We start from the raw sequence: 25,779 nt of genomic DNA, 5'->3' as shown, positions 1-25,779 counted from the left end.
AGATGCTTAATAAATGGTTATTGATTAATTGAAATAAAGGTGTAACTGAAAGAGGAGATGGACTGGTCCCATTGGAAAAGTGAAGAATAACTGATAGATATCACCTGGATTGGTAACTCCTTGAAGTTAAAAGAACTAGAGGAGGGGTGTTGGGTGGATTTCCTTGTTGCAAACATAAGGGAAGACTTGAAGCAAGCATTGCTAGGATGAACAAAGTAGATGAGTTGTAGGGATCATCCACATCACTTAAATCACAGACCCATGACAGTATATAGACATTGGACTAGGTATCATCTATTTAAAAAAAAAAAAGGTGAGAAATGTTAACTTCTATTTTAAGGAATGATTTTATAGTCCATTGGTTTGAATGAATAAACTCTGTGCAGAAATATAACACAGGTCACAGTGTGATAAGGGAAAAGGCAAGTCTGTATGACGTGTAAGAAATTTGTGGAGAGGTTGAGCCCATGAATGCTTTGTGGAAAAGTAACCCCTGAGTGCGGTATTAAATGAAATAGTATTTCTGCAACTATGGAAGTCATGTGTGCTCAAGGTATTGATGAATCCACAGAAATAGAAGAGGGCAGAATGATATGGTTGGAAAATGAGATATGTCAAGGGGAAGAGATGAAATGCGGCTGGGAAGGAAGATGAGTGTCTCAAATTGTGGAGGGTCTTGAAGTAGGGTTTTTTTATTGTTGTTAATATTGTGCCATACGCAAGGGAGGGCCACCGAAGATTTTTGAGGTGAGGTGTAATAACTGTGAGACCTGCATGTGAAAGATAGTGTTTTGTCTGTGTCCGAGCATAAGAGCAATGATTGAGAGTTCAAAAGGACCTTAGAGATCATTTAGTCAGAGGGGGCGTGTCACCCTCTTTTTTGCACTCTGGTATGTGGACACTTCCAGAATAATGTTCCTAGAAAAATAAAATGACTAAGATTATAAAGGACTCCAGTTACATTGAAATATAATTATGTAAATGTATTTATTTAATAAAAATTTCATGGACCCCAAATTGAGAACCCCTGATAGCTAGTTCAACCTTCTCATTTTATAGATGAGTTAACTGAGGCCAAGAGAAATTATGCGTGACTTGTGCAAGGTAGGACAAATAGATAATAAATGACAGGCAAAGTTTGAACCTCATTTCAATTCGGATGCATTTTCCACTTTGCTGCCTGATTACTATGTTGCTTGAGAAATTAAAAAGTAAAATAAATTTACTTGATAAGTAATTGAGGCATTTAACTGAACAGATACCTATGAAAAGTCAAACCTCACATACATTTACAGTAAAAGAGAAGGGCACATTTATTTTTTATTTATCACACTAGTTTATGTAGTAGTAAGCTAGTGTTGTTCCCCCCCCCCACCCCCCCAAAAAAGTTTATTTTTGTTTGGTCAAAAATACATTTTAATTTTCACTTCGTTAAACACACCTGTAATGAAATTTAAATTCAGACACTTAGAAATAGATAAATTTTCTACCTAAGAAATGAATTTTATTTGAAAAGACTGCTTGCATGATATGGGGTGGCCAATATAGGAACTACGCCATTTTGTATTTTTCTTTAGAAGCCATCTGTTAATTAAGGGGACAAAATGTTCTTTATCTGACAGTTTTTTATAAAGTAGGCTCTTCCCTAACAGGAAAAATAAATAAGTAAACAAAATGGATGCTTATTCTTACCCAGCATTTCTCTGATGTAGGTTGCAGGTCACACGTTATCCACTGTGAATAGATTTTATAACTTTTACCATGAACTGCTAAACTTACTCTGTGGATTATATACCATTGGGATGGTTGTAGGTTTTTTTCACCATTCCTGCTTAGTAGAGGCCTTTCTAAGTCTCTTCTAGCTGCATCTGCAGTATTTAAATCGTCTTCCTTTTATAGTCAGCATTTATGTACCAACCTGCTGTAATAGAATTGGTTCATTTGGGGATTTCTCATAACTACAGGAATCAGGGCTTTATATAGTTTTCAAAGTAGAAGAAAAATTTTCACATAGCATTTAGAAGATGACAACTTATTTGCAATAAAGATAAGCAAACAAAAATTCCCTCCTATAGAAAGGCCAGAACTAAAATATTAGTTGCTAAGGTTTTGTATTATTATATCCTTTGTGTTTAAAATGTATAGAATTGATTTGGGGCATTTAATGCCTATGTAGTTTTATTGGGGCAGGTAGGGGGTGTAATGGATGGAGTGCCAGGCCGGAAGGTAGGAATACTTTCTCTGTGACCCTGGGGAGAGTACTTAACCATGTTTGCCTCCATTTCCTCACCTGTAAAGGGAGTTGGAGAAGGAAATGGCAAACCAATCCAGTTTCTTTGCCAAGAAAACCCCAAATGGGGTCACAGAGTTGAACACCACTGAAATAACTGAACAACAATTTTGTTCCCTTTCTCCATGTAAACATTATATTTTTGTACTGTTTTTTTCTGAAATATGCCCAATTTAACTGGTGGCTTTTGCCTGGGAAGAACCCTTCCTTGCATCGAGTAAGTACTTTTCTGTGAGTTAAGCATATAAGTCTCAGAACCAGTGAGGTTTTCAGTTTTCCAACAATCAGTACTGTCCTCTTAAACCCGGATTCAGTTCAGTCCACTTGACCCTTCATAGTTAAGACCCTTTTATTCTTTGTCTCTTCATATTACAAATGAAAACATAAGTGCATCCTCTTTCAGGCATATACTTTCCGGAATCATCTATAAGCAGCTTCCCAAGAGGAGAGTCAATAACTAAGAAGAGTCTAAGCATCTCTTCAAAATACTTTATTTCAAAAACAAGAACAAGATTGTTCAAAATTTATGTTGTAGAATTTGAGAAAGTACATACTCAGATTTAGTGATTAGGGTATGTAGGCAATGTGTTGCTGCTGTTTGTGCTTCGTTTTTTCGAAGAGGACCATGACATCAGGGAAATTATGACATGATTTGCAGTTGACTTGGATTTGAGGGAGGGAGGGCTGTGCAAAGTCACCAGCCTCACTTTCTCCTCCAGAACCATCTGGGTCTAATGGCCAGGATTGACCTAATCTAATGGTCAGGATGACTGGAAATGGCCAGGATGCAATGGGAGACCCTGGCCCTTTTAGGCTAAGGCCTTCTCAGGTTCTTACTTTTGAGTTAGATAACTCCCATTCAGTGAATAGACCTCTTAAAGAAGTGAGTCAAGGGATGGCCCCTTTAATTTGAGAAAAGAAAAATAATCAAACGAGGAAGGAAAGACCCTCAGGGTTGCTGGTGAAAAAAGAAACAGTTGTCATTGACATTCGCTCTGAGCCAGCAGGGCCCAAAATATAGCCGTTAAGTGGTGCTTGGGCAGGAACCTATTGTGGGCCAATCTATGAGTTTCTGAATGAAAGGTTTGGTGAAAGAAAGAAAGATAGGAAAGAAACTCCCCAGTTAACTGGGCAGCTTCTAGCCATCAAAATTTACCTTCCTTTGGAGAGGAGAGGGAGAGCTGAGTTACCCAACTGGCTAGGTCCCCATTCAGGCAACTTGGACTACTCCCAGGTTGTCTTTTGTTTTTTCGAAGAGGACCATGACATCAGGGAAATAAATGACATGACTTGCGGTTGACTTTGATTTTAGCAAGGGAGGGCTGTGCAAGGTCACCAGCCTCCCTTTCTCCTCTGGAGCCATCTGGGTCCAGTGGCTGGATATTCATCAGGATGACTAGAGATGGCCCAGGGCATATAGACAAAAGTGTACTTTGTATAATTATGAAACGTGAAAATTCACCATCATGATTGCTTCCATATTAATATTCAAAAACATAGCCAATTTAGGAGTGATTAACTTTTATGGGTAGAGGAAGGATGACTTTAGTCTTCATTTTTGAGCCCATTTCCAAGGAAGACTGTGAAAATGAAGTCTTTGCATTATGCAACTTTGCTTCAGTGTGTCAGAAAAGTCTGTTGGGCTCTTCCTTCACAGATGCTGTTTGTAATCTCACTGTCCTTTGGTAAAAGTGTTCTTATCTTGGGTTGGTGAACTTGTTTTTTAAAAAACAAAACACTATTTTAATTGAATTTGTTTCCTTTGTAATCCAGTGTATTTTATTTTGTGAATTACTTTTTAATTATTTGGAGTCTCCATAGTTTTTACCAGACTTCCAAAAAAAAAAAAAAAAGGAATCTCTCCCTCTCTCCCTCTCTCTCTCTCCCTCTGTCTCTGCCTCTCCCTCCGCCCCCCCTCCCCTCTACACAATAACACTCACACACGAATCCTTGCATTAGGAAATGGCCTTCATGAGTTATTGAAGCAATTCCCACTCTTTCTCATCCCCTCTTCTCCCTCCCCCATAAAAAAATTCAAAAACCATTTGGTAATATTATTAAACCTATTTTAAGTCAGAACTGGTACTTGGATTACAGCCTGTTATCAGACTTTTACTGAAAGTTTTTTCTAGCTTAATGGGTCCTTCCATAGCTAGACTTTTACTCAAGAGTTTTTCTAGTTTGATATAGGTCTTTCCATAGTTTGTGCCTTGATGAGATATCAGAGTATTTGTAACGAAGAGCCTACGTTGAAGCTTTAAAACATTATCCATGTTTTTTTGTGGCCAAGAGTTTTTCTTACAACTCCCTTTAACAAGTACTGACAGATGGACAGCTGTATTATTCTTTCTGCATGTTAAGGGCATCAGAACAGAAACACACACACATACACACCATCCCCTCTGGTTATTTATCATTTAATTGGGAAGATTAGGCTGTCTATCATGCAAATGGTAACATCTTGGGGCCTAGAGCTAGGGATTTGATGTGGTTAGAAAGGTTTCTAAGGATGGTCTTGATGTCCCTTAATGTTTGGATGTTCCCAGTGTTTGGAGGAACATAGTTTGTTGATGTGAAGTATATTCCCAACAAAAGTTAGGTAGGGGGACTAGGAAGTCTATGAGCTGAAACAAAAACACTTGACTTATTACATCAGGTTTTGGTCTGGAATTAAGCTAGGAATAAGCAATAAAATAGGATGGGGTTCACTTATTAAAAATCTCTTTGCCTTTTAGTAAAAGTATGCAATGATCTAGAGAGTCAAAGCTGGCAGAAGGCTTGTAGAAGGCTACAATAACTCTCGTCACATTTCTGGACTCTTGCAAACTCCTGCTTGATGAATTCCCTTACTGTTCTCTCTAGTCAGTGTCCAGTGCTGCTGCCCAAATTATCAGCTTTTGTTTAGTACTTTGACAATGCTATCTCACTGGCTTAGCTTTCCTAATGCCTTCTTGTGGCTTCATTTTGCAAAATAGAACACATTAAAAACCCTCACTTGTTATGTCTGGACTTTATTAGGATGTCTTGGAGATCTTACTATACTATTATTTTCTGTTTTCCTACTAATCATTGACTTTCCTCATGAAGATAAATTCATTGTTCTCTTTATTTGACCATCTTATTCCTGCCTATAAGGCTACTCTCTTTACTTGAAATAAGCCCTTTTTCTTCAGTCTCTTGGAAACTACTTGGTTCCTAAAATTTCATTTCTTAAAACTGAAATTTCTTCCAAAGACTGCTTTTCCTACTTCTACACTGATTAAATGTGAAAATCCAGTGAATCTAATTCCATTGCAGCAACCTACTATATGTGAATTCTACAATACCTCTAACTTCACTTTATCAAAACATTAGTGTACTTAAGGTGAGTACTTGTTTCAGATGCCTCTACTATGCTTGCTCTTTGTTTTAGTGTTAAAATTTTGAGCACCTTAAGGGTCCATCTTATTTTGGAGATTTTGTAGCACAAAAAGCTTTTGGAGTATTTTAGTTGGTAAGATAGAAACAGCTTATGCTAAAGAGAATTTTGACAGCAGTCCGCAAACATCTATTAGGTGCTCACTGTGTGCCACACAGTTGGCTCTAAGATTTGGCCAGATAAATTGTTTTATATGCTTCCATAAAAAGCAGTTCATGTAAATTCATCTTGTTTTAAATTTACATTTCCCCCTCTATTCCCACACCTGGAATTTTATCAGTTTAGAGTACTCAAAATATGAAAACTCCCTCCAACGATGCAGATAGGCAGTTCATCCTTTCCTTGGAAGTGAAACCTTCTACAGCCAGAATGTGTCATACAAAATGAACCCTGGTTTTCCTGACTCCATTGGTGATTCACAATCTATTATGCTGTGCTAGCTGTCTTTAAATTCACTTCAGATATTCATCTCTAATTTATCTTTTTTGTAAACAGGGATATCACAGGCATGTACCTGATGCAGTTTTGCTTTTGAATATTAAAATTACATGGGTGGATGATTCATTTGGACAAACATTAAGTGCCTAATGTGTGCAGGACGTTGTGCTAGGTGTGCTGAGTAAAGAAAAGAAGGCTCAGTTTGCTGAACTGCTGTTCTGGAGTAATAGAATAATCAAAGGTAAAATTGTTCATGTCTGAGCAAGCTCATCTCAAGAAGGGATTGTTTCTTTCTTTGTACTAGTTAAATGATGTGGATAGAGACCAGTACCTCTGTCTTTCTTGAATACTGTCATTTTAGCTGGTAACATTTTGTAGTTAGAAGTTATGCTTTGATCTGTCAGTTTTTGGGTAACCAAAAACATTCACATCCCAGGAGGCACTGAATAGATTTCTCAGATTTTGCATTGGAAGCTGTTGGTTAACAATCCTCTTGATTTTTAAGTCTTTCAATTGGTCTAACCTTACCTTTTATTTTCAGAAGGAAATTTACTTATTTCTTAATTGGAGTTCCTTTGTAAAGTAAGTGTACTGTAGATTTTCATGGTCAGTATGTTTCCTATTCTTTAGGACAAAACAGGGAAGAATTCAGAGCTCTACAGAAAATTTGGACATGTTTGATTTTTGCAAATGACATTTAGCTATTTTTAGGCACAACTGTGTAATTTAGTGTGACACATCAAACCAAATAGATTTGTTACATGAACTGAGAAATTATTTTGCTGTAGTAAAGTTATAATTATGATGTTTAGTGCTTCTTTGATTTTTCATGCCAGTTCTGAATTTTTTTTTTAAAAAAAAAGGTCACTGGCAGGAAGAGAAAAAACATGTTTAGAAGCTGCCCTGCTGTTCTACGGCTGCTTAGTTGTTCTTTATTCTTTTCTTTTTTTGTGAGAGTTGACACCCAGTTGGTGGCAGGGGCCAGCAACAGATGCCCCTTTTTACTATCACAGTTGCTGGTGTATTTTCCCCTGTTTCTTAGCACTCAGTACTTCAGGAATTAAAAAAGTCTTCTATTTTCTGTCCCCATCCCTAATAGAGTTAATATAAATAAACCCCTTGATTTTAAGTATTACGAGGTAAAGGCAAGTAGCAAAAAAAACCCCTTTATTAACAAACTTAAGGTATTCATTAGAGAAACCAGAATATTTCAACGGGATTTTTTTTCTAGAATATTTGTTTCAGATTAGCAAAAATAAGGCATAGTTGAATTAGCACTGGAATAGAATTCAGCAGATCCTGCTACATTTAGTCTCGGTCTCTATTTCCTTGTCTCTAAAGTAATGTTAATGCTGATGATAAGACTTGTTTTTAAGGACACATGATATAAAAGTGCTTTGAGAATTGTAAAGCATAATATCACATACATGCAATGTGATTATTTAAAATGTAACAAGTCAGAATCTGTTTATCCTGAGTAAAAAAAAGTCTCTCCTTGAGTACCCATCCTTCCCAAGCAGGGCCCTTAGACTTTAACTTCATCATGGAGACCTCTCAGTTTTTGAAGATGGGATTCTTTTTTTTTTAACAGGAATGGTATAAAATCCATGGGGTAGGAAGTTTGGTCTCTTGAAGACCCTGTGTTGCTAGGTACAAGAAAGATATGGGGTACCTGAGTCCCAGAGAAGGAAAGGGACTTGCAGAAAGCTGAAATTTAAACCTATGTTTAATCCACTGTGCTACTTCTCAGTAACAGGTGGAGGATTGAGGGTGGACTTAAAACCCATAACCTTTGAATCCCTGCATATATATCTCTTTCCACCCTTTTTGGTTTTTCAAATTTGGTCTCAAGTAGTTTTTAGTCACAGGAAGTGTATGTATTAAAGATGGAGTTCATTTTATTTCCTGCACCAGTGTTAGGTTGCTTTTTTCTTCAGGTTTCAGTTACAAATCACCCTATTTCTCTTTTCCTGTACAGAATAAGATGTGCTTGCCTGGTGCTACTTTTCTAGGGAGACTTAGAATTTCCTAAAGTGGATTGCAAATTGGGACCTATTCAGAAATCACAACTTAATGCAAGGTCCTAATGCATTGCTAGAAAAGTTGGTAACATACAAAACTACCACCAATTGTGTGATCAGTGGGGATAGCTAATTAACTTGAATGGAAAATGCATGAGTGTTATGTGGATACTTGCCCATCATAAGTAAATTAGTAATCACTAATAAATATAATGCTGACCAGAAACTTCAAATTTAATAGAAAATCTGCAATTTCAACAAATTAACATAAGCCTAAATAAATTTCTAATGCCTTTAAAAAAAAACCTATTCAGGGATACCTTTCTATTTATGTCAATTTCATGGTTTGAAAGGGATCTTTAGTGAGCCATCTGTTTTCTGCATTATGTGAATGGATAGGTTGAATTTTCTATCCTTGTTATAATCCCTGATAATGTCCTTTGGAAGCTTGTTAAAATGCCTAAGAGGCTTTTGGGGAAACTCTGTTGCTATCCTATTATACTTTCCTTTCTAGGGTTTCCTATTCCCTAAACTGAGAATCTGTCCTGCTCAATCAGAAGAAAATACAGAGACCCATATTCATAGCTTGCCTTTTTTTTTTTTTTAATGGATGACTTTCTAAAAATGGCATACTGTATTTACAGAAGGCAGGGAATTAAAGTTGGCAGGAACTGAACATTTAAGATTTGTTTACTGAATACTGTAGAAAGGAATATCGAGTCCTTTATGCCACTCGTATTCTAAGGTCCTCTCCCACTAGACCCATTGGTGTAAACATTGTGCCTGATTGGCTTCATTACAGATTAGATACTACTCTTTTTAATATGCCCCCTTTTGTTTCTGGTGCTTGAGGCTGGAAGGGAGAAACTGTGGTACACAGCTTTTCTGACTAGAGAAGCACAGTGAATGCTCAAGAACAAAATTCCATCTGAAATAGTAGGAATTTAATAGTCTGTAGACATACAGTGGAGTTGAGGAATGAGAAATGAACATTACAATGAGGGAAAAAGAGTCTTAAAAAAAAAAAAAAAAGCAATGGAAGATGAGGAAGAAACAAGGAAATTCCCTGACATGAAGATAATGTAAAATCAGATGCCTGTTCATTTTCTTCAGGCTCACAGTATTGAAAACACACAGATGCTTCAATTTGTTCTTTATTCAGATGGTCTCCATTTTCCTATGTCCACCTGAAGGACCCAGGAGAGCCTGCCAGTCAGAGAATATTGTGGTGACCTATTTCTAGGAATAGAGAAGTATTTTTAAAAATAAATGTTGCATTGTACCTTTCTAGCTCTTGAAACATCATCACTTCTTTAAATGAAATAATAGATACACATCAATCAGTGTAGACACTTTTTATTGTTGATTCAATTACAAGGTTTTATAAAATTCACTATCTGCGTTTTTCATTGACTTGTATTTGAATAGTCTCGGCAGACTCAATTATATTAGTGAAAAAGCACTTAGAACGAAATTACATGCTGACACCTCATAATTCATACTTGTAGATCTGTGAAACAGATTTATGTAAATCTATCAGATTCCAAATAGGACATGATTTTTAAATTGAGATTTCATTTTATTATGATAATTGTGAAAATGCCAGTTTTTTAGGTTGTAAGGTATTTAATGTTTGGAAGAAGCTTCCTTATCAAGCCAATTACTTGTGAAGACACAATATATCTGACCATTCTTTTTCTATGTATGACATATTGCATCTGGACAGTGTAGTAACTTAAAATTTTGGAACTGTGTTGTGAGGTGGTGGGGTATAGTGGGATGAGTACCACATTTGGCTTCGGAGGACCTAGATGAGAAATCTACTTCTACTTAGTTAAAATGGCTTGTCCAAAGGCCATACTATATATCTGGCGTCAGTTGCTTTTATTTGTGAAATGTGGGGCTTGAATCAGAACATCTCTCTGGCCTTATCCAGGATTAAGTTCTGTGACTGTGCATGTAGAGGAGCTCCTGCTCTGCTGAAAGGCGAGATGACCAGAGTGAAAGAAGTAACATGGACTGAGAAGAAATATTCAGGTTTTAAACATGTCACTTTTAAGAAGGACCTTTGGTGTAACAAGTCTTATCAACTAGTTAAAAATTTGTCTTGGATCAGATGAGGTTAAGAGAGGTTCAGAGGTACTTTGTAATTTGTACAGTATCATTAAGTTAGAGTAGGAGCTGAGGTTTAAAAGTCCAGATCTCTTGCATTTACCATGTGGGCTTTAATATATGTAAAAAGTCAGTCAAGTGTGCTTATCAATAAAATGTTGATAGTTTGCTAAATCCAGTGATGGTTCTTTAGCTCAGTCATCATATTAATTGTTCAGGAGGTCTAAAGTGAACTCCACAACCTTTTTTATAACTGATAATAGAGCCAGTTTAGACATTTGAACAAATGTTGAAGAATCCTAATGACTCAAGAACCACCCAAGTGATTTGATTGTAAAGAAGAGTGGAAGGTGGCAGGCAACTCTTCATGGCTGTTTATCTGGTCACAAGTTATTACTTTCCTTCCCTTATCCCTTACCACCCCTTCATTTCCAAATATATCTCTCCCCTTCCCCCACCAGAGAAAGAGCCATAACAAAAGGGGAAAAGGCAGTTCTGTAAAACCAAATAAACATTAGTCAAATTGGACAGTATGTGCTATTTTCTACCCTAGAGTCATTTGCCTTTGCAAAGGAGAAGACAGATTTATTAGCATCTAAGAAGGAGATTTATTATCATATCCCTCGGTCATTATAATTACACAACATGCAGTTTCAATTTCTGTTGTAGTTTCCATTTCTGTTATAGTAACTTTTCATGTTCTCTTGGTTCTGCTTACTTTACTTTGCATCAGTTCTATTAATCTTCCCATATAATATTCATTGTTCATGGCACAGTAACATTCTTTTGCATTTGTATAGCATGATTTACCTATCCATTTCATACTCAGTGGGCATTCTCTTTGATTCCAATTTTTTGCCTCTACAAGAAAATACTACTATAAATGTTTTGGTAGGTATGTGACCTTTTTATTTGTCATTAACCTTTTGGGGATATACGCCCAACAGAGATTTCTTGATCAAAAGGGTATGGGACAGTTTAATCTCATAATGTAGTTCTATATTGCTTTCCAGAAAGCACATACTTCACAACTCCACCATATTTGTGTAACAGTTTTTATATGACTCCTCCAATGTTACTATTTATGTCTTTAGTCATCTTTGCCAGTTTGTTCATTGGGAAATGAAGGCTTGATGCTGTTTTGATTTGTATTTTTCTTATTGGCGATTTGGAGTTTTGATACAGTTTTCAAGTTTAATTGCTTGAAATTATATGCAGACTTTGGGGCACCATGAATTTCACATTTATAGGGAATATAATTCCAAGAGAGGCATCATGGTGCCATGCAGGGCCAGGGTTCAAGATCTGCCCCTGACACATCCTGCATGTGTGACCCAGGGTGAGTCATTTGACATTAGATTTCTACAAACTTCTGAGGCTAGAAGTCATAAAGAAGGTTTTGGTCAGCATTGATACTTCTTCATAGACACATTTTCTCATCTGGATTATTGTTAAAAGTTAGAGCAAATGAAACTTGGGGAAGTTGCTAAATTGCATTGGTAAGGGAGAGTTTCTCTCCAGGAGTTAGTTCCCTGTAACAGTGAAATCACATTTAGTTCCTATTCTGTAGAAACAGCATTATAGGAAAATATCCAGGTATCAAGTACTTTACCACATTCCTGTTGAATATAATATGTATATGGTGGCATGTTGGACGCCCACTCCCACTTTCTCAACCTCCTGCCCACCCCACCCCCCCAAAGGCTCCTACTCAGGTTTAAAAATGAAGTCTTTACTTTAAGCAGCTTTAATACTTTCATTATATTTTCTTAGGGTAATCTTGCCTCCAGTACATCTCCTAGTGGGCAAAGGGCAGGGACACAGGAGAAGCATGCTTGATGGTAGTGATTACAGGGAGTGGGATCAGGTAATGCAGATTGCTTGGTTGGTTGTTTTTTTGTTGTTGTTCTTGAAGAGGACCAAAATGATATCACTATGATAAAATCAAGTTTCAGTGTGTCCGACTGTGGCTGATCAGACCAATGTGAGCTCGGAATGCTCTACCACAGATAAATGCAAATAGATGATAGAGAACTGACTGGATGGATAAATGATCAAGCATAGTAAGTTATAGATGTAACCATTCAGCAAAGTATTTATTAAGTGCCACACTATATCAGGTACTGTTCTAGGTTTTGGGAAATAAAGATAAAAAATCAAATGGTCCTTGCCTATAAGAAGCATATTCTGTTAAAGGAGACAATGTATGCATATGTAAGTATACACATTATATGAAAATTAAATTCAAGGAGCAGGGAAGCAAGAAAGGCTTCATGTAGAATGTGGGAGAAATCAGTCATGAAGGAATTCCTGAGGGAATTCTGTGATCTGGGAGTGAATATGGCAGATAACTAGGTGATGTATGACAAGAGACAAGGGAGATAGAGTGTAAGTTACAGATTTCAACCAGCTTTGATCAAATTGTGTAGTGCATGAAGGGAAATGGTGTACATTGAGTTGAAGTGAAGCTATGAAAAGCTTTCAGAAGCAAAACAGAGGAGTTTATACTTTAACCAACCATAAATCTCAATGGTACTCTGTCACTGGTGTTTTGTGTCCAGTGTGTTTCTTCTCTCAATAGTTGATTTGAGATCATAGATTTAGAACTTGGAGGGACGTTGAGGATCGTCTGGTCCTGGGGTGGAGAACCTACGCCTTGAGGCCACATGGTAGCCTTCTAAGTCCTTGGGTGTGGCCTTTTGATTGAGTCCAAATTTCACAGAGCAAATCTCCTTAATAAAAGGAGATGTGTGGTCTCATGGCCTTGGATATTCCACCCCTGATCTAGTCTAAGCCCTTTCTTTTTCTGAGGAGGAAACCGAGGTCCATGGGAAGTCAAACAATTTGTCCAAAATTAGGCAGATGTCATGTGGCTGAGCTGGGATTGGAGTTCAGGCACCCCTCAACTCAAAATTCAATACTCTTGCTCTGATTAGAAACAAGAGCAAAATCCTGCCAGAGAAAACATGTTTTTGGTAATTAGTTATATTATCATGCTTATATTGTTGTAAAGGGGCAGTGGTTCCCTGGGATAGAGGCTGGGCTTAGAATTAATTAGTGTCATCCTGACACTCAAGAATGTGTTCATAGGCAAGTGAAAGCATCAGATTTCGTTTCCATTTCTGAACAAGTTCCCTCTAACTGTCCTAGGTTGTTGGAATATCTTAAATGGAATAATTGTTACAAACTTTGAAAACCTCTAATGTGCTACATAAAAAAAGTCAAGGATCATTATTCAAGTTTTAATAAGCTTAAATTTTAAAATCCAAAATGATCTAATCCATCTTCCTACCTTTAGGCTGGATTGTACCAGAACTGTCTCAAACAAAAGAGAATCTATGCAGTTTTTAAAGATTTCCTGAGGAGGGGATTCCAACTACCAACTTTGGTACCTATTCTAGTGCTGATTGACTCAATTCAAATTGTTCAACTCTCAGTTCTAGGCCTACTTCTCACTGGGGCACTTGGCTAGGCTTTGAGATCTTTTAAAATATCTACCCTAAATACCAGAACACTGGGGCTTAACTGCTTTACCTTTTGTTTGCAGCATGAATGGAAAGCATCTGGTCAATCATCTGCATTATCATGTATTCTTAAGAACTATCTTTAGTCTCTGTTAGGTTTTTTCTTATTCTAGATAAATTGCCTCTTAGATTTCTGGGTTCAGATTTATTTGGAGAATGTTTTGTTGGTGAATATCTATTACTTTATGCTAGCCTAAATGTATAAGAATATTAAAAGTTAATTGAATTTAGATACAAAATTTCATATTTTATATGCACATAGGCAGTGAATATTGTGGAGTGTGTTATTGACCTGGTCTGTAAGTTGATTTGAATGATCTTATGCTGGGTTTAGCCACTTCACCAGCTACACTACCTAATTAGCTTTTAATGAACAGGGATCAGCCACCCTACATGGCAAGGGAGTTGGTGCTGTTGCTTTGGGATAGAATAATCATTGACCCTGAGCAACTGCTTCTTGGAGCTTGGGAGGGAACACGTGAACTGCCAATATACTGAGTATAAAAATTGACCCCAATTTTGATCAGGATTTTTTAAAAAAACTTTAAAAGGTCAACTTTTATACATTGCAGTATATGGTATCCTGAAATAAGATTCTTTTGCCAACTCATGAATTTTCTATGACAGTTGAGAGTAGTGGATGCTGTAATATTTCATTGGCTGCTAAAGGTCTGTCTTTGCCATTGCCGTAAATGTTATATGGTTCTTTCACCAGGTTGTAGTATTGTGTGCAGCAAGGGAAGAAGGAAGTCCCTAGAAGGACAGGGACTCATTAATAAAGAAGAATTAGAATAAATCTAAAGGTTTCTACTGTTGTATAGAATTTGTGGATGAAATAAGAAGGTCATTAATAAATGGATCTTGGTTTTGGTTACACAGGTACAAAGGGGGTATTTGAATAATTTGCCATAGAATAACATTTAAGTCAAAGTAACACATTTTCCTTCCTGCTTTTTCCCCTAGCATTTAATTGGTACTTACTTGTTTGGTTGTATAGATTGAGTATTGCATACTGAGGATGATTAAGTTTGTTTTATGACACTTTTGTGTTTAGAATAATATTTAAATTGTAACTTATTTTTTAATGCAGTGAGTCACATGTTTTGCAATCTACTTCTGTAACTCATGTCCTGAGTTAGCATTAGATTCATCTTAGAAGAAAAAAAAAGACTTAAACTCAAAGGGGTAAATCTGTAACAGTACATTCCAGCTTGTTTTAGTGGATATCTCTCCAAAGAGAATTATTGTTTTAAATTTTATACATAGTCAATAAACGTTTATGAAGTGCCTACTATGTGCCAGACGTTGTTCTGAACTCTGGGGATTCAAAGAAAGACGAAAGACAGTTCCTACCCTTGAGGAGCTCACAATCTAATGGGAGAGACAGCATGCAAACAACTATATATACAAACCAGTTACATAAAAGAAAAATAAGAAGTAATAAACAGAGGAAAGGTACTAGAATTAAGAGGGATTGAGAAAGGCTTCCTGTAAAAGGTGGTGTTTTAGCTGGGGCTTGAAATTGAAGAAAGCCCAGGGAGATGAAAGTAAGAGAGTATTCTAGAGGCACAATTGACAGCTAGTGAAACTACCTAGACCCATGAAAAATATAGTGCCTTCTTCAAGGAGCAGCAAGGAGATCAGGGGAATGGAAATACATTTATTAAACACAACATACCTAGGATACAAATAGAAAATCAAGACAACCCCAATGATCTCATGTTCTAATTGGGGGAGACAACCTAGAAAGGATGTTTATTTTCAGTTCATGGCACACAGAAAAAGAGTAGTATGGGAGGGATAGGAAGCATGGCAGATGGCAAGGTCCAGGAGATCTTCAGGAATGACAGGGATGTCCTTTAAAGGTTAAAGTGGAGTGGGGCTCTGAGATATTTGCATCAGAGATAAGGATCTGGAAGGAGAAAGTCCTCTGTTCCCTATGGTGGGCACTGGTAGGGGTGGCTGGTCTTGAGTCATGAGGTAGGAGTTGACTGGCTAGAGTGGAGAAGGTGAAGGTTCTTTTTCTGCACTTCCTCTTTCCTCCATTTTGAGGACAATAATAGCTTGATAGTTACCAGTGGATAAAGTGCTGGATTTTGAGTTGAGAAGACCCAAGTTAAAATTCTGTTTTAGGTATTATCTATGGGACCCTGATCAAATCATTTACTAAACCTTGGTTTACTCATTTGTAAAATGGAGATAATGCCACCTACCTCACAAGGTTATTTGTATGTATCAAATGAACTTGTATGCACATACACACACACATACATGCATGCACGTACACACACTATATCTATATCTATCTTTATGAAATTTAGTAAACCTTAAAGCACTATGCAGATGTTAGCTGTTGTTGTCATGCACCTACTATGTTCAAGTAATTGAACTTTGCTTCTATTCTTGTTCTGATTAACACTTCTCTTATTTAGACTTGGATAAACTCACTTTTCTATACCTAAATGGATGAAGTATTTCTCAAAAAGTCTTGATAGTTTTTCATTTCAAAAGTAAAAATCCCTGGGTTTGACTAGATTTTCTTGATTTTTAGCTCCACTACCCCATTCGTGCTGTTCCTTCACCCCCTTCAGATTAGGAAACTTCAGTAGCATCCCTGAACCAAGGCTGAAAACTGGATCCATAGGCTACACAAAATGACTACTTTGGAAAGGATCCCTAATGCTAAGAAGCTTCTTTTCTTTGATATAGTAAAACACTTAATTCTCTTTTCCCTCTTCTACAATAGACCTTGAACTTACCTAATATAAAACCTTGTCAGATCATACATTCTGCCCCATATCCATTAAAGAAACTTGAGGAACTTCCATCACACATGTAGCCTGCATTAAAAATATCTTCTAAGAAAACAGTAGAGTGAGCTGTCTTATTTTGTGTCCATATCTGTAGTGCCTAGCACAGTGATTGGCCTGTAGTAGCTATTTAACAGATGCTTATTGAGTTGAAAGATCAATGGTTGCATAACTAGCTAATCATATAAATTGTAAAGTAGAATGAGCACTGTCTTAGGAGTCAGAGGACCTGGATTTAAATTCTGCCTCTGAGACTTATTATGTGTCTGACCATGGACAAGGCATTTAACCTCCTAGGGTCTACTTATTTGTAAAAATGAAAGAGTTGAACCAGGTGACTTTGAAGCTCCTTTCAAACCCTAGATCTGTGGCCTTAGGAGCAGATTCTTTATGGATCTACATAATTCTTCTCTTCCAGAACTAACTAACTAACTGACTCTCACTCTCTCTCTCTTCCTCCCTCCTCCCCTCCCTCCATCCCTAACTCACTTGACAGCTGAGAAGCATTGGAATATCATGTAAGCATTAATTTCAAGAATGAATGTGAAAGGATTTATTTTTAACACAGATGGATTGGTGCTTGTGCCCAAGCAAGACTATACACCAAACTTTGACTTAATGATTGCCAGCTCCGAGGAACTAATGTGTGTCTTCTTTTTCCCCTCCCTTTATTAGGGCAGAGCTTGGGGTATGGCTTTGTGAACTACATTGACCCTAAGGATGCAGAAAAAGCTATCAACACGCTGAATGGATTGAGACTTCAAACCAAAACAATAAAAGTATGTTTGTGTTTTTTTTTTCCTGTCAATTTTTATAGCTGCTTGGAGCTTTATAGGTTGTTTTGTTTTTTTAAGTACAAAAACAAAACAAAAAATCTGATGGGTGTGTGTTTGGGAGGGGTTGATATATTTAAAGTTATATAGTTAATCTGATCTCCTCTACCTATTTATGACTGTTAAAGCAATTTTTTTTTTTTAAATAAATAAACTTCTCTGAAGCGGGAAAGAGAAACTAATCCTTCACAAGTGCTCCATTCACCTTTATTAGTGAGTGGTAATTGAGATTTGCTGGGAAGAAACTTAAGTATCCCTTTGCAAGTCTAGTTCAGTTTGAGATAAGTGAATTTTGAGGGTTTCTTCCCTTAAATTATTTCTTTTCCTCTATCAATGGTATGTGTTCTTTTAGCTTTGCAATGATTGGGATAACACAGTTCCACATTTCCAGAAGTTTCTGAAAGCTAACTGCTGTGTTAAGCTCTCTAGTCGGCAGGTAACAATTTTTTTTTTTTTTAAGATGGAGAAAAACCTTTGATTCTGGAATCACTAAGTTAATCTATAACCAAGGCATTAATAAGTGGAAAGGGGAGATGAGATGCAGAAAAATAGCAGTAGTTCTTTTTCTGGAAGCTATTTATGGTCTTATTAGGTATTTGGAATGCTTGTTTTTGTTTTAAGTTTTTGGAAGCTATCAACACTTGGAGTTGCCTCTATCAGGACTATTAAAAGTATTTGATAGTCTATATATTGTTATGACATTTTATATACTTTATTATTGCCTGATAATATTAATTTTGCCTTCATAAAAATCACCTAGCAGGTCTGGCCTGTCAATGACCTAAAAAGCTATGGCCTGTTAAAACTTATAAACGAATATTCGTGGCCTGAAGTTCAAGGCCTCAGAGTTCAAGGGTTTTGCTCAGAAAAAGAGATTCAGCCTTCAGCTGAAAACCAACCACCTAAGTAGAGAGGAGAATTATGTATGCACCAGAGAACTTACCCAGATTTTTTTTTTTATCTAAAAATTAAGAAATCATTGTTTGTTGACACTTAGACTTTTAAGTTTGTATTGACTTCTCTACTCATATTCTTGTATGTATTCTGTGATATTATATAAAATTGTGATATTATATAAAAAGATCAGAATTTGTAGTAGCACATCTGTTATGTATGTGTGGGTACACACATATGACATGCACTTATACACAAACATAATCCTTTGCTAAAAGGCATAATGTTTCTAGATGTGTACAAGGCTTCTCTTCCTTCTGTCCTTGATTCCATCATTTCTTTCTGGAAACTTTTGTTAATGGTAGTTTGCCTCCTACACCCTTCAGTAGATGAGTGAATGGGATGAGGGTAGGTAAAAATGGAAGTTTATCCCCTTTTCCCTATCTCTAGTGTCCATGAAAATCTATATCTCATTAGTTATATTTCTCCAGAAAGTCTGACTTACTAGATGGCCTGACTGCAAGGAGTGGTTGGGGAGAGCATATATCAGGAGTGTTGAAAAAACAGGGCACCCTCTGGGGGGGAAAATGCTATCGTTAACAAGAGACAAACTATTGCTGTGGGGTCCTTTTCACTGACTATGACTGTAGGTTTTATCCTCGTTGGACTTACCTTCTAGAACAAGTGGAGAAAAAGAATCTACAAGTAAAGGATAATAATGACTAGTGACTTTTCCATTCTGGCATCTGTTACTTCCTTTTGATTTTCTGAGACAAAGGAGCTAGTAACAACAAGCTGTTCTTGTTCTCCCTTCCCCCATTCAATTCTTTGCAAAATATCAGATAACAGCTGGTACCCCCAATTTGGCCCAGATTTCTTTGGGAGGAAAAGCACAACCACTTTCCAATCCTGTATGATACTTTAATTTGTCTGCTTGTTTTTTTTTTTTTTTTCAAATTTTTAGTTTCAATTAGAGATGACTTGTGTTTTTTCTCTTTTGAAAAGGATGTATTAAGCCAGATTTTCTTCTTTCAGTGCCCAGTCTATTCCTTGATTCTGAGTACTTTCTGGAAGCTGTATTGTCTTTCAGATCCCTAGAGTATCCTTCCATAAATTTTTCTTCTCTGCCCTCCAATCCATCTGGCTTTTTGTAATTAGACTAATCTTCCTAAAACATCACTTTCATTATTCTACTTGCTTACTCAAGAATCTATAATATTTCCATAGTACTTACCATACTGTCTAAGGTCCTGGCTTCAAATCCTCTACCCTTGCCATTCTTTCCCTTCCCTTCTCCCTATTATCTTTTTCTTGTTTGTTCAACCTTACTCTCTAATATTCTCAAAATACTAACATTTGGTGCAGTTAAGACAGTCTCTTCACATTCTTCTGGCCACACCACATTAATTCCTGATTCTGTGGTTGTGCTGTGCCTGCTGTCTAGAAAGGACCTACCTATTCATCTTCATTGATCTGATTTTTTCCATATTTGAGGGGCCAGCTCAAATCTTATCTCCTCCCTTTGTCTATCACTTCAACTTGTCTTTGTGCCTTCTGTAAAATAGGATAATACTTTTAGTCTGTACCATGCAGTTTAGCGAATAATTATGTAATGTTTGATTCTGTGCCTGTTATTAACCAGATACCAATCTTATCTCCTGCTGGATTATTAACCCTCAGAGTTAAGGCCATAGCTTTTTCTGTTTTTAACACAGTGCTGGGCACATAATAAACTGCCTATCGCAAATAGACTAAAAATGGATTTTATTCCTTTATTGGAGTTTCTATATATTTACATATAGTACATTGATCTATGTTCATAATGATGCCTGATTCATTGTAATATTTGAAAAAGCTTTCTGAGTCATCAGACAAATTGTACTATATTGAATACAGTTTGTATTAAGCTATTTTATTTTCAATTTTGACAATTAATCATCCATATACAATATCTTTTCATTAAGCTATTTAGTTAACCAGTATGCCCTATTTTCTGATTATGTTAGAATTTATAAGACTATTACAGAGATCTGTAAATTTTAAATGGAGCTTTAATAAAATGTAATATACAACATATGTTGCTCTGCTCTAAGTTATAGAGAAGGTACTAATCTGTACAAGTAGAGTACAGGACTCATCAGGAGTTCTCTATTCTCCGGTGAAATCCCAACCACAAGTCTGGTCTCATCTCCCTACCCCCTTCCTCCCTTGAAAAAAAAAAAAGGCTTAGAAATCAGGCAACTTTTGAAATTTTGTTGCTGTTCGGATTTTATCAAATAAACAAATTCCATGGTTAATTGTGATTCTGCCCTCTTGATTGTACAGATAGTAAAATGAAAGCCCCGGAGAGTTATATAGATAATAAATAAGTGCTAAGTGTGTTCTGTAATCAAAGTACTGTAGCCAAAGGTATAAGATGGAAAGTTAAAGGAAATGGAGATCTAAGGTAATTTCCTTCATTCTGTTCCAAAATAGAAATTCCTAGACATCAGTGTTTATTGATCTTTCTGGAAACTCACTAAATGATTCATGAGCCTACCAGTTAGGGGGAAAGGGAAGAAAGGAGCAGAAGGCATGTCCATTTCCATTTTCCCCAATAGTATGTGCATTTAATCTTATATCTGGTATAGGACAGGAGAAACTTTTTTCTAAAAGCATAAATCTTGGAGAAAAGGAGACACATGGAACTTACTTTGTCCTTCAGGTAGGCTAGTATTATTAGTTTATATATGTGTGTGTGTGTGTGTGTGTGTGTGTGTGTGTGTATACACGCATATAGGCACATATGCATATATGTCTGAGGTATTTCATGTAAAAACTTCTGATAATTTGGGAGTCTCTCCATTTTGTGAATTGATCTTGTCCCTTGAACTTTCTTTTCCTTTAAACTCATTTCTGTTGGGGGTACCACCAACCTCTTAGCAATTCATGTTCATAACCATATTTAACTCTTCTTTTTCTGTATCTAATCAGATGTTTTGTATCTCTCATGTCTGCCTCTTCTCAAGCCAGTAGTTCAGTCCCTTATCACTTATTGCTTAGGCTAGTGTAAAAGTCTCCTACTTGGTCTCTGTGATTTGAAAATCTCCCCTTTGATCCATCTTTTTCATAAATACCAGAATATTTTTGCTAAGGCACAGGCCTAACCATTCCATTTCCTGCTTAATTAAATTTCACCATAACCTGATTCCCACCTACCTTTCCAGCTTATTTTAGTACTGTTCCCCTGGATTCTTTTCTGCAAACAAACTAGGCCACCTTTTGCCTTAATTCTTACCTAGCCTTCAAGTATTAAATGTTTGTTGCCTCAGACATACTGAGACCTAGGAAAGACCTTAGGTTCAAAGGCCAAAGTCTCCCACGGTATCTAGGGCCATCACTAGCCATCCTGACTTGTCTTGCCATTGGCCTATGATGACTCTAGAAGAGAGAGTGAAGTTGATGACTTTGCATAGTCCTGCCTCACTTAAATTTAATTTGCTTGCAAGTCAAGGTATCATCTTTCTGATGTTACTATTCTCCTTCACAAACGTGTGTGTGTGTGTGTGTGTGTGTGTGTGTGTGTGTGTGTGTTTTAGCTCAACTGAATTCTACTAGATAGCTGTTTCCCAAACTTGGTATTTGATCCCCATCTTTGGACATTTTACAAGCTGTTGTCAAGGGGTCTACATTGTAGTGGGAGAAACAACAGGCATAGGGGAGTGGTAGCTGGAGAAGGGGGTTTAAGTCATAGGTATGGTAAATGGAGCTGTAAGTAGATATTCTCATTCGCCTTCCAGAAATGAAGTTGGCAAAAGGAAGTTTACAAGGAAATTGCAAGAGAGCAGGGAGTAAGATGAACTTAGGGCTGCGGCTTTCCTGAAATAGTAGCCAGGGAGAGACAGCCTCCAATCAGGATAGGAGGGAAGAAGTTTCTCTAGGTTGCAGACAGAGATTCAGGATTGTCCAGGAGGAGATGTTTCTGTAGCAAGAGTTAAACAACTCTGCCAAAGAGCTTTCTTTCCTTGGTCATCTTTCTGTATGATGATATATTAATGAATGAAACTTGTCAGCTTTGAAGAAATTAGCTGTTCTGGCAACTGGCTCTTTAAGTTGTAGGTATTTAGAAATAACTAGGTTTGCCTATGGAAGGTGCTTTGCTAGCCTTTGGAAATTGAGTTTATTTGTCAGGGAAGTCATGATTAATTCATAATACTCTCACAATATATCCTTGATGATAATCATCTGGTGCTAGAATTAATATAGTAAAGTCTTCCTAATTTGGAGGGTTTTTAATAGCTAAGATTTAGTTTAATATTTTTGCCACTTTTTAATTTAACAATGCCTTATCTTGGTATTCATCTTATCCTATGCGATCTCACTTTATTTTCTAGACACACACTTCACATATCCAGGTTGGTTTATAAATTCCTTGCATATCCACATCTGTCTCTTTAGTCAGCTCTTTTTATTCCATTTTCATGGAATAAACATTCCATACTGTGGTGGTAGATTTCATTCTTGATATTTTTAGGCTGCTTTTTCCTACAACATTTTAATCTGCAGGGTTCTCTCTGTCCTTTGTTTTTGAAACCCCTGAACTCTGTGAGACTATACCAAGCATTGTTTCTCTTTGATTTCTTTCTCCATTTTAAAGAATGAAATCATACATTAAGCAAGTCAGGACTCACCTGCTCTGCTTTTATCATAAATAGAGCTCCAGCAGATGTCTGGTTCCTTGATCTCTTCCAACACTACTCCATCATACCTCTGTATCCGGTTTGTGATCTTGCTTGAACCAATATTTTTCTCAGTAGCGCTATCCATATATCTGTGTGTGTCCATCTGTCCATCTATGTGTCTTGTTCCCTGTGTCTCTTAGTCTCTGTCAGTCTCTCCTTCTGCCTCATTTTCTCTCTGTCCTCTCCTTCAAACGTGCTTCTCCCTCTAATTTGTACCATCATGCATTGACTTCCTGTAAGGTGGGGTATTACACCTTTCTGATTGATAAAGAAGCAGGACTCAGGAAGAATAAATGACTTATCCAGTGTCTCATAGTTAGATTTTAGCCCTAGAGCTTTGGGACCAAATCAGGAGCAACAGAGTGAGCCTGTGGCATAAAGATCTTTTAAATAGTATGTATTTTGTTCTTTTCATTAAAATAAATAGATATGTTTCCACCTGTTTTGACTTACCTTATTAATGAGAATCTCCAGCCTTCGAGACTAGAGAGCTTAGTTCTAGAAAGAACTTGGATGCTTTTCCTAACAGCACTTCTTTCTCTGCTCCTTTATCTCCTATACCCCACTTCCTCAGCATAAGTGGTCCCTGCTTTGTGTCATGATAATTAGATAATCTGATAAAACCATTGTAATATAGCTAAATGACTATGGACCTGAATAGTTGATGTCAAAGGGCCTGGCTTCAAATAACAGCTTGGGCCTTACTGTTGGTGTGACCTTGGGCAAGGCCCAACCTCTTCTCTAAGATGAGGAGGGTTGTCTTGGAAGATCTAAGGCCCCTTCCAGCTCTGTCCTTTATTAGAGTGAGTCTATTTCGTTGTACTAATGAACTAATTGGAAAATTAACATTCTAATTGAATCTTCCCAGTGCTCTTCCAATAGTTCCAATTCATTCTAACAGGCCTTCTGAAGGCAATAAATAGTTATTTGGTCTTTCTGTATCTTTTATAAATTAAATTTCAAATGTAGAAAGCAGGACAGATGAATGTGGTGTGAAATCTCTCTGGAGTCATTTGGAGGAAGACTTCCCACACATTATAGTGCAATTTCCCCCAAAAATTATATTCTAAGAATATTACAAGAAAAGCTTTTCTTCCTTGAAGACTTTTTACCCCAGATTGTATAATTCTAAACTCTTTATAGTACTTTACTGAATGTTAGTAAGAACAAACAGGGAAGGTTCTTCTCTCTCTCTCTCTCTCTCTCTCTCTCTCTCTCTCTCTCTCTCTCTCTCTCTCTCTCACACACACACACACACGCACACACACACGCACACACACACACCCCATGCCGATATCATTTCTTTTTTGGGAAGACTGGGTCTCTACTTGCCATGCTCATGTTGGAAATGAGCAGGCAATTTGTAGTGCGGGTCACACTGCTGATCAGCACAGAAGTATATTGACCGTTTCTTTTTTTTTCTTTTCATTAATTTATTTTTAGTTTTCAACATTCATTTCCACAAGATTTTGAGTTGCACATTTTTACCCCATCTTTCTGCTCTCCCACCCCAAGATGGCATATTTTCCGATAACCCCTTTCCTCATTCTGCCTTCCCTTCTATCACCTACTCCCCCTTATCCCCTTCCCCACTACTTTCTTGTAGGGCAAGATAGATTTCTATACCCCATTGCCTGTATGTCTTATTTCTCAGTTGCATGTAAAAGCAATTTTTAACATTTGTTTTTAAAACTTTGAGTTCCAGATTCTCTCCTTTCTTTCCTCCCCATCCACCCTCATTGAGAAGAAGCAATTCAATATAAGTAATACATGTGTAATTATACACAACACTTCCATAATAGTCCTGTGGTGAAAGACTTAACTATATTTCCCTCCATCCTATCCTGCTCCCCATTTATTCTGTTCTCTCCTTTGACCCCATCCCTTTTCAAAAGTGTTTCTGACTATCCCTTGCCCCAATCTGCCCTCTCTTCTAACATCTCCTCCTTGACTTCCATTTCTGACCTGATACAATTTGCCCCTATTTTAGCAGCCTAGTGGCTCTCTACTCCCATAAGTTTACCATTTGGTTTAGTAGTTAGTGTTGACACCTAATAGACTTAGCCTTACTTGTAGGTCAGAACACCTAAACTTGAGAAATTATAGGCATTTGCCATTGTTCTTGGCTTAGGTATTTGAATTTCTAGTCACTCTTTATTTGCTAATAGGCTGTTGAGAGAATGGATAAACTGAAAGTCAGAAAGTTGACCAAAAAGAAGTAAACAGATGTACAGTTAAATAATGTAGCAAAAACCCAACTAATCACTGGAGTAATTTTGTGAGTTTAAAGTTCAGAGGCTATATATTGTTATGATTCCTTATTATAACTCTTCTAAAGAGACTTTGGACAGAGAGCCTGAAAGATACGAAATTGCTGAAAAATTCATATCTTCAAGCTTGAACATACAACACCTGCATCACTGTTTGGAAATACTCAGAGGATATCTTTCCCCCTCACAAGCCAGGGGTTTTGAAAGTTAACCTAGATCATGAGGCATTAATTACTTTTGCATTTGGGAGGCACTATAACATTAAAAGAAAAGTAGAGAAGAGAAGGAAGTTCCAAAGGAAGCACAGACAAGCCAGACAGTACTGAAAGTAACATAGAATTATACAGGGTAATTTGGGGATACTCTGTACACTTTCAGAAGAAAGTGGTATTAAATAAAGATTTAAATTTCGTATGAATCCTTTTTAGTTCTCTCTTTTGTGTTTGAA

At 36.9% G+C, this 25,779-nt stretch overlaps 1 protein-coding gene across 8 annotated transcripts in view; it reads left to right on the top strand.

Moving 5' to 3' along the window:
* The window catches only part of ELAVL2 (ELAV like RNA binding protein 2), a 167,865-nt gene that overhangs the window by 108,087 nt on the left and 33,999 nt on the right, over positions 1-25,779 (top strand). For all 8 annotated transcript variants that reach the window (XM_072612251.1, XM_072612279.1, XM_072612288.1 and 5 more), the window contains one exon: positions 17,289-17,392. In XM_072612251.1, the coding sequence (XP_072468352.1) occupies positions 17,289-17,392 (104 nt within the window). The remainder of the gene's footprint in view (positions 1-17,288; positions 17,393-25,779) is intronic.

The sequence above is a fragment of the Notamacropus eugenii genome, chromosome 1 (assembly GCF_028372415.1).
Source record: "Notamacropus eugenii isolate mMacEug1 chromosome 1, mMacEug1.pri_v2, whole genome shotgun sequence".
NCBI classification, from domain to species: domain Eukaryota; kingdom Metazoa; phylum Chordata; class Mammalia; order Diprotodontia; family Macropodidae; genus Notamacropus; species Notamacropus eugenii.
The sequence above is the reverse complement of the archived record's forward strand: the minus strand, read 5'-3'. Positions and strand labels throughout refer to the sequence as shown.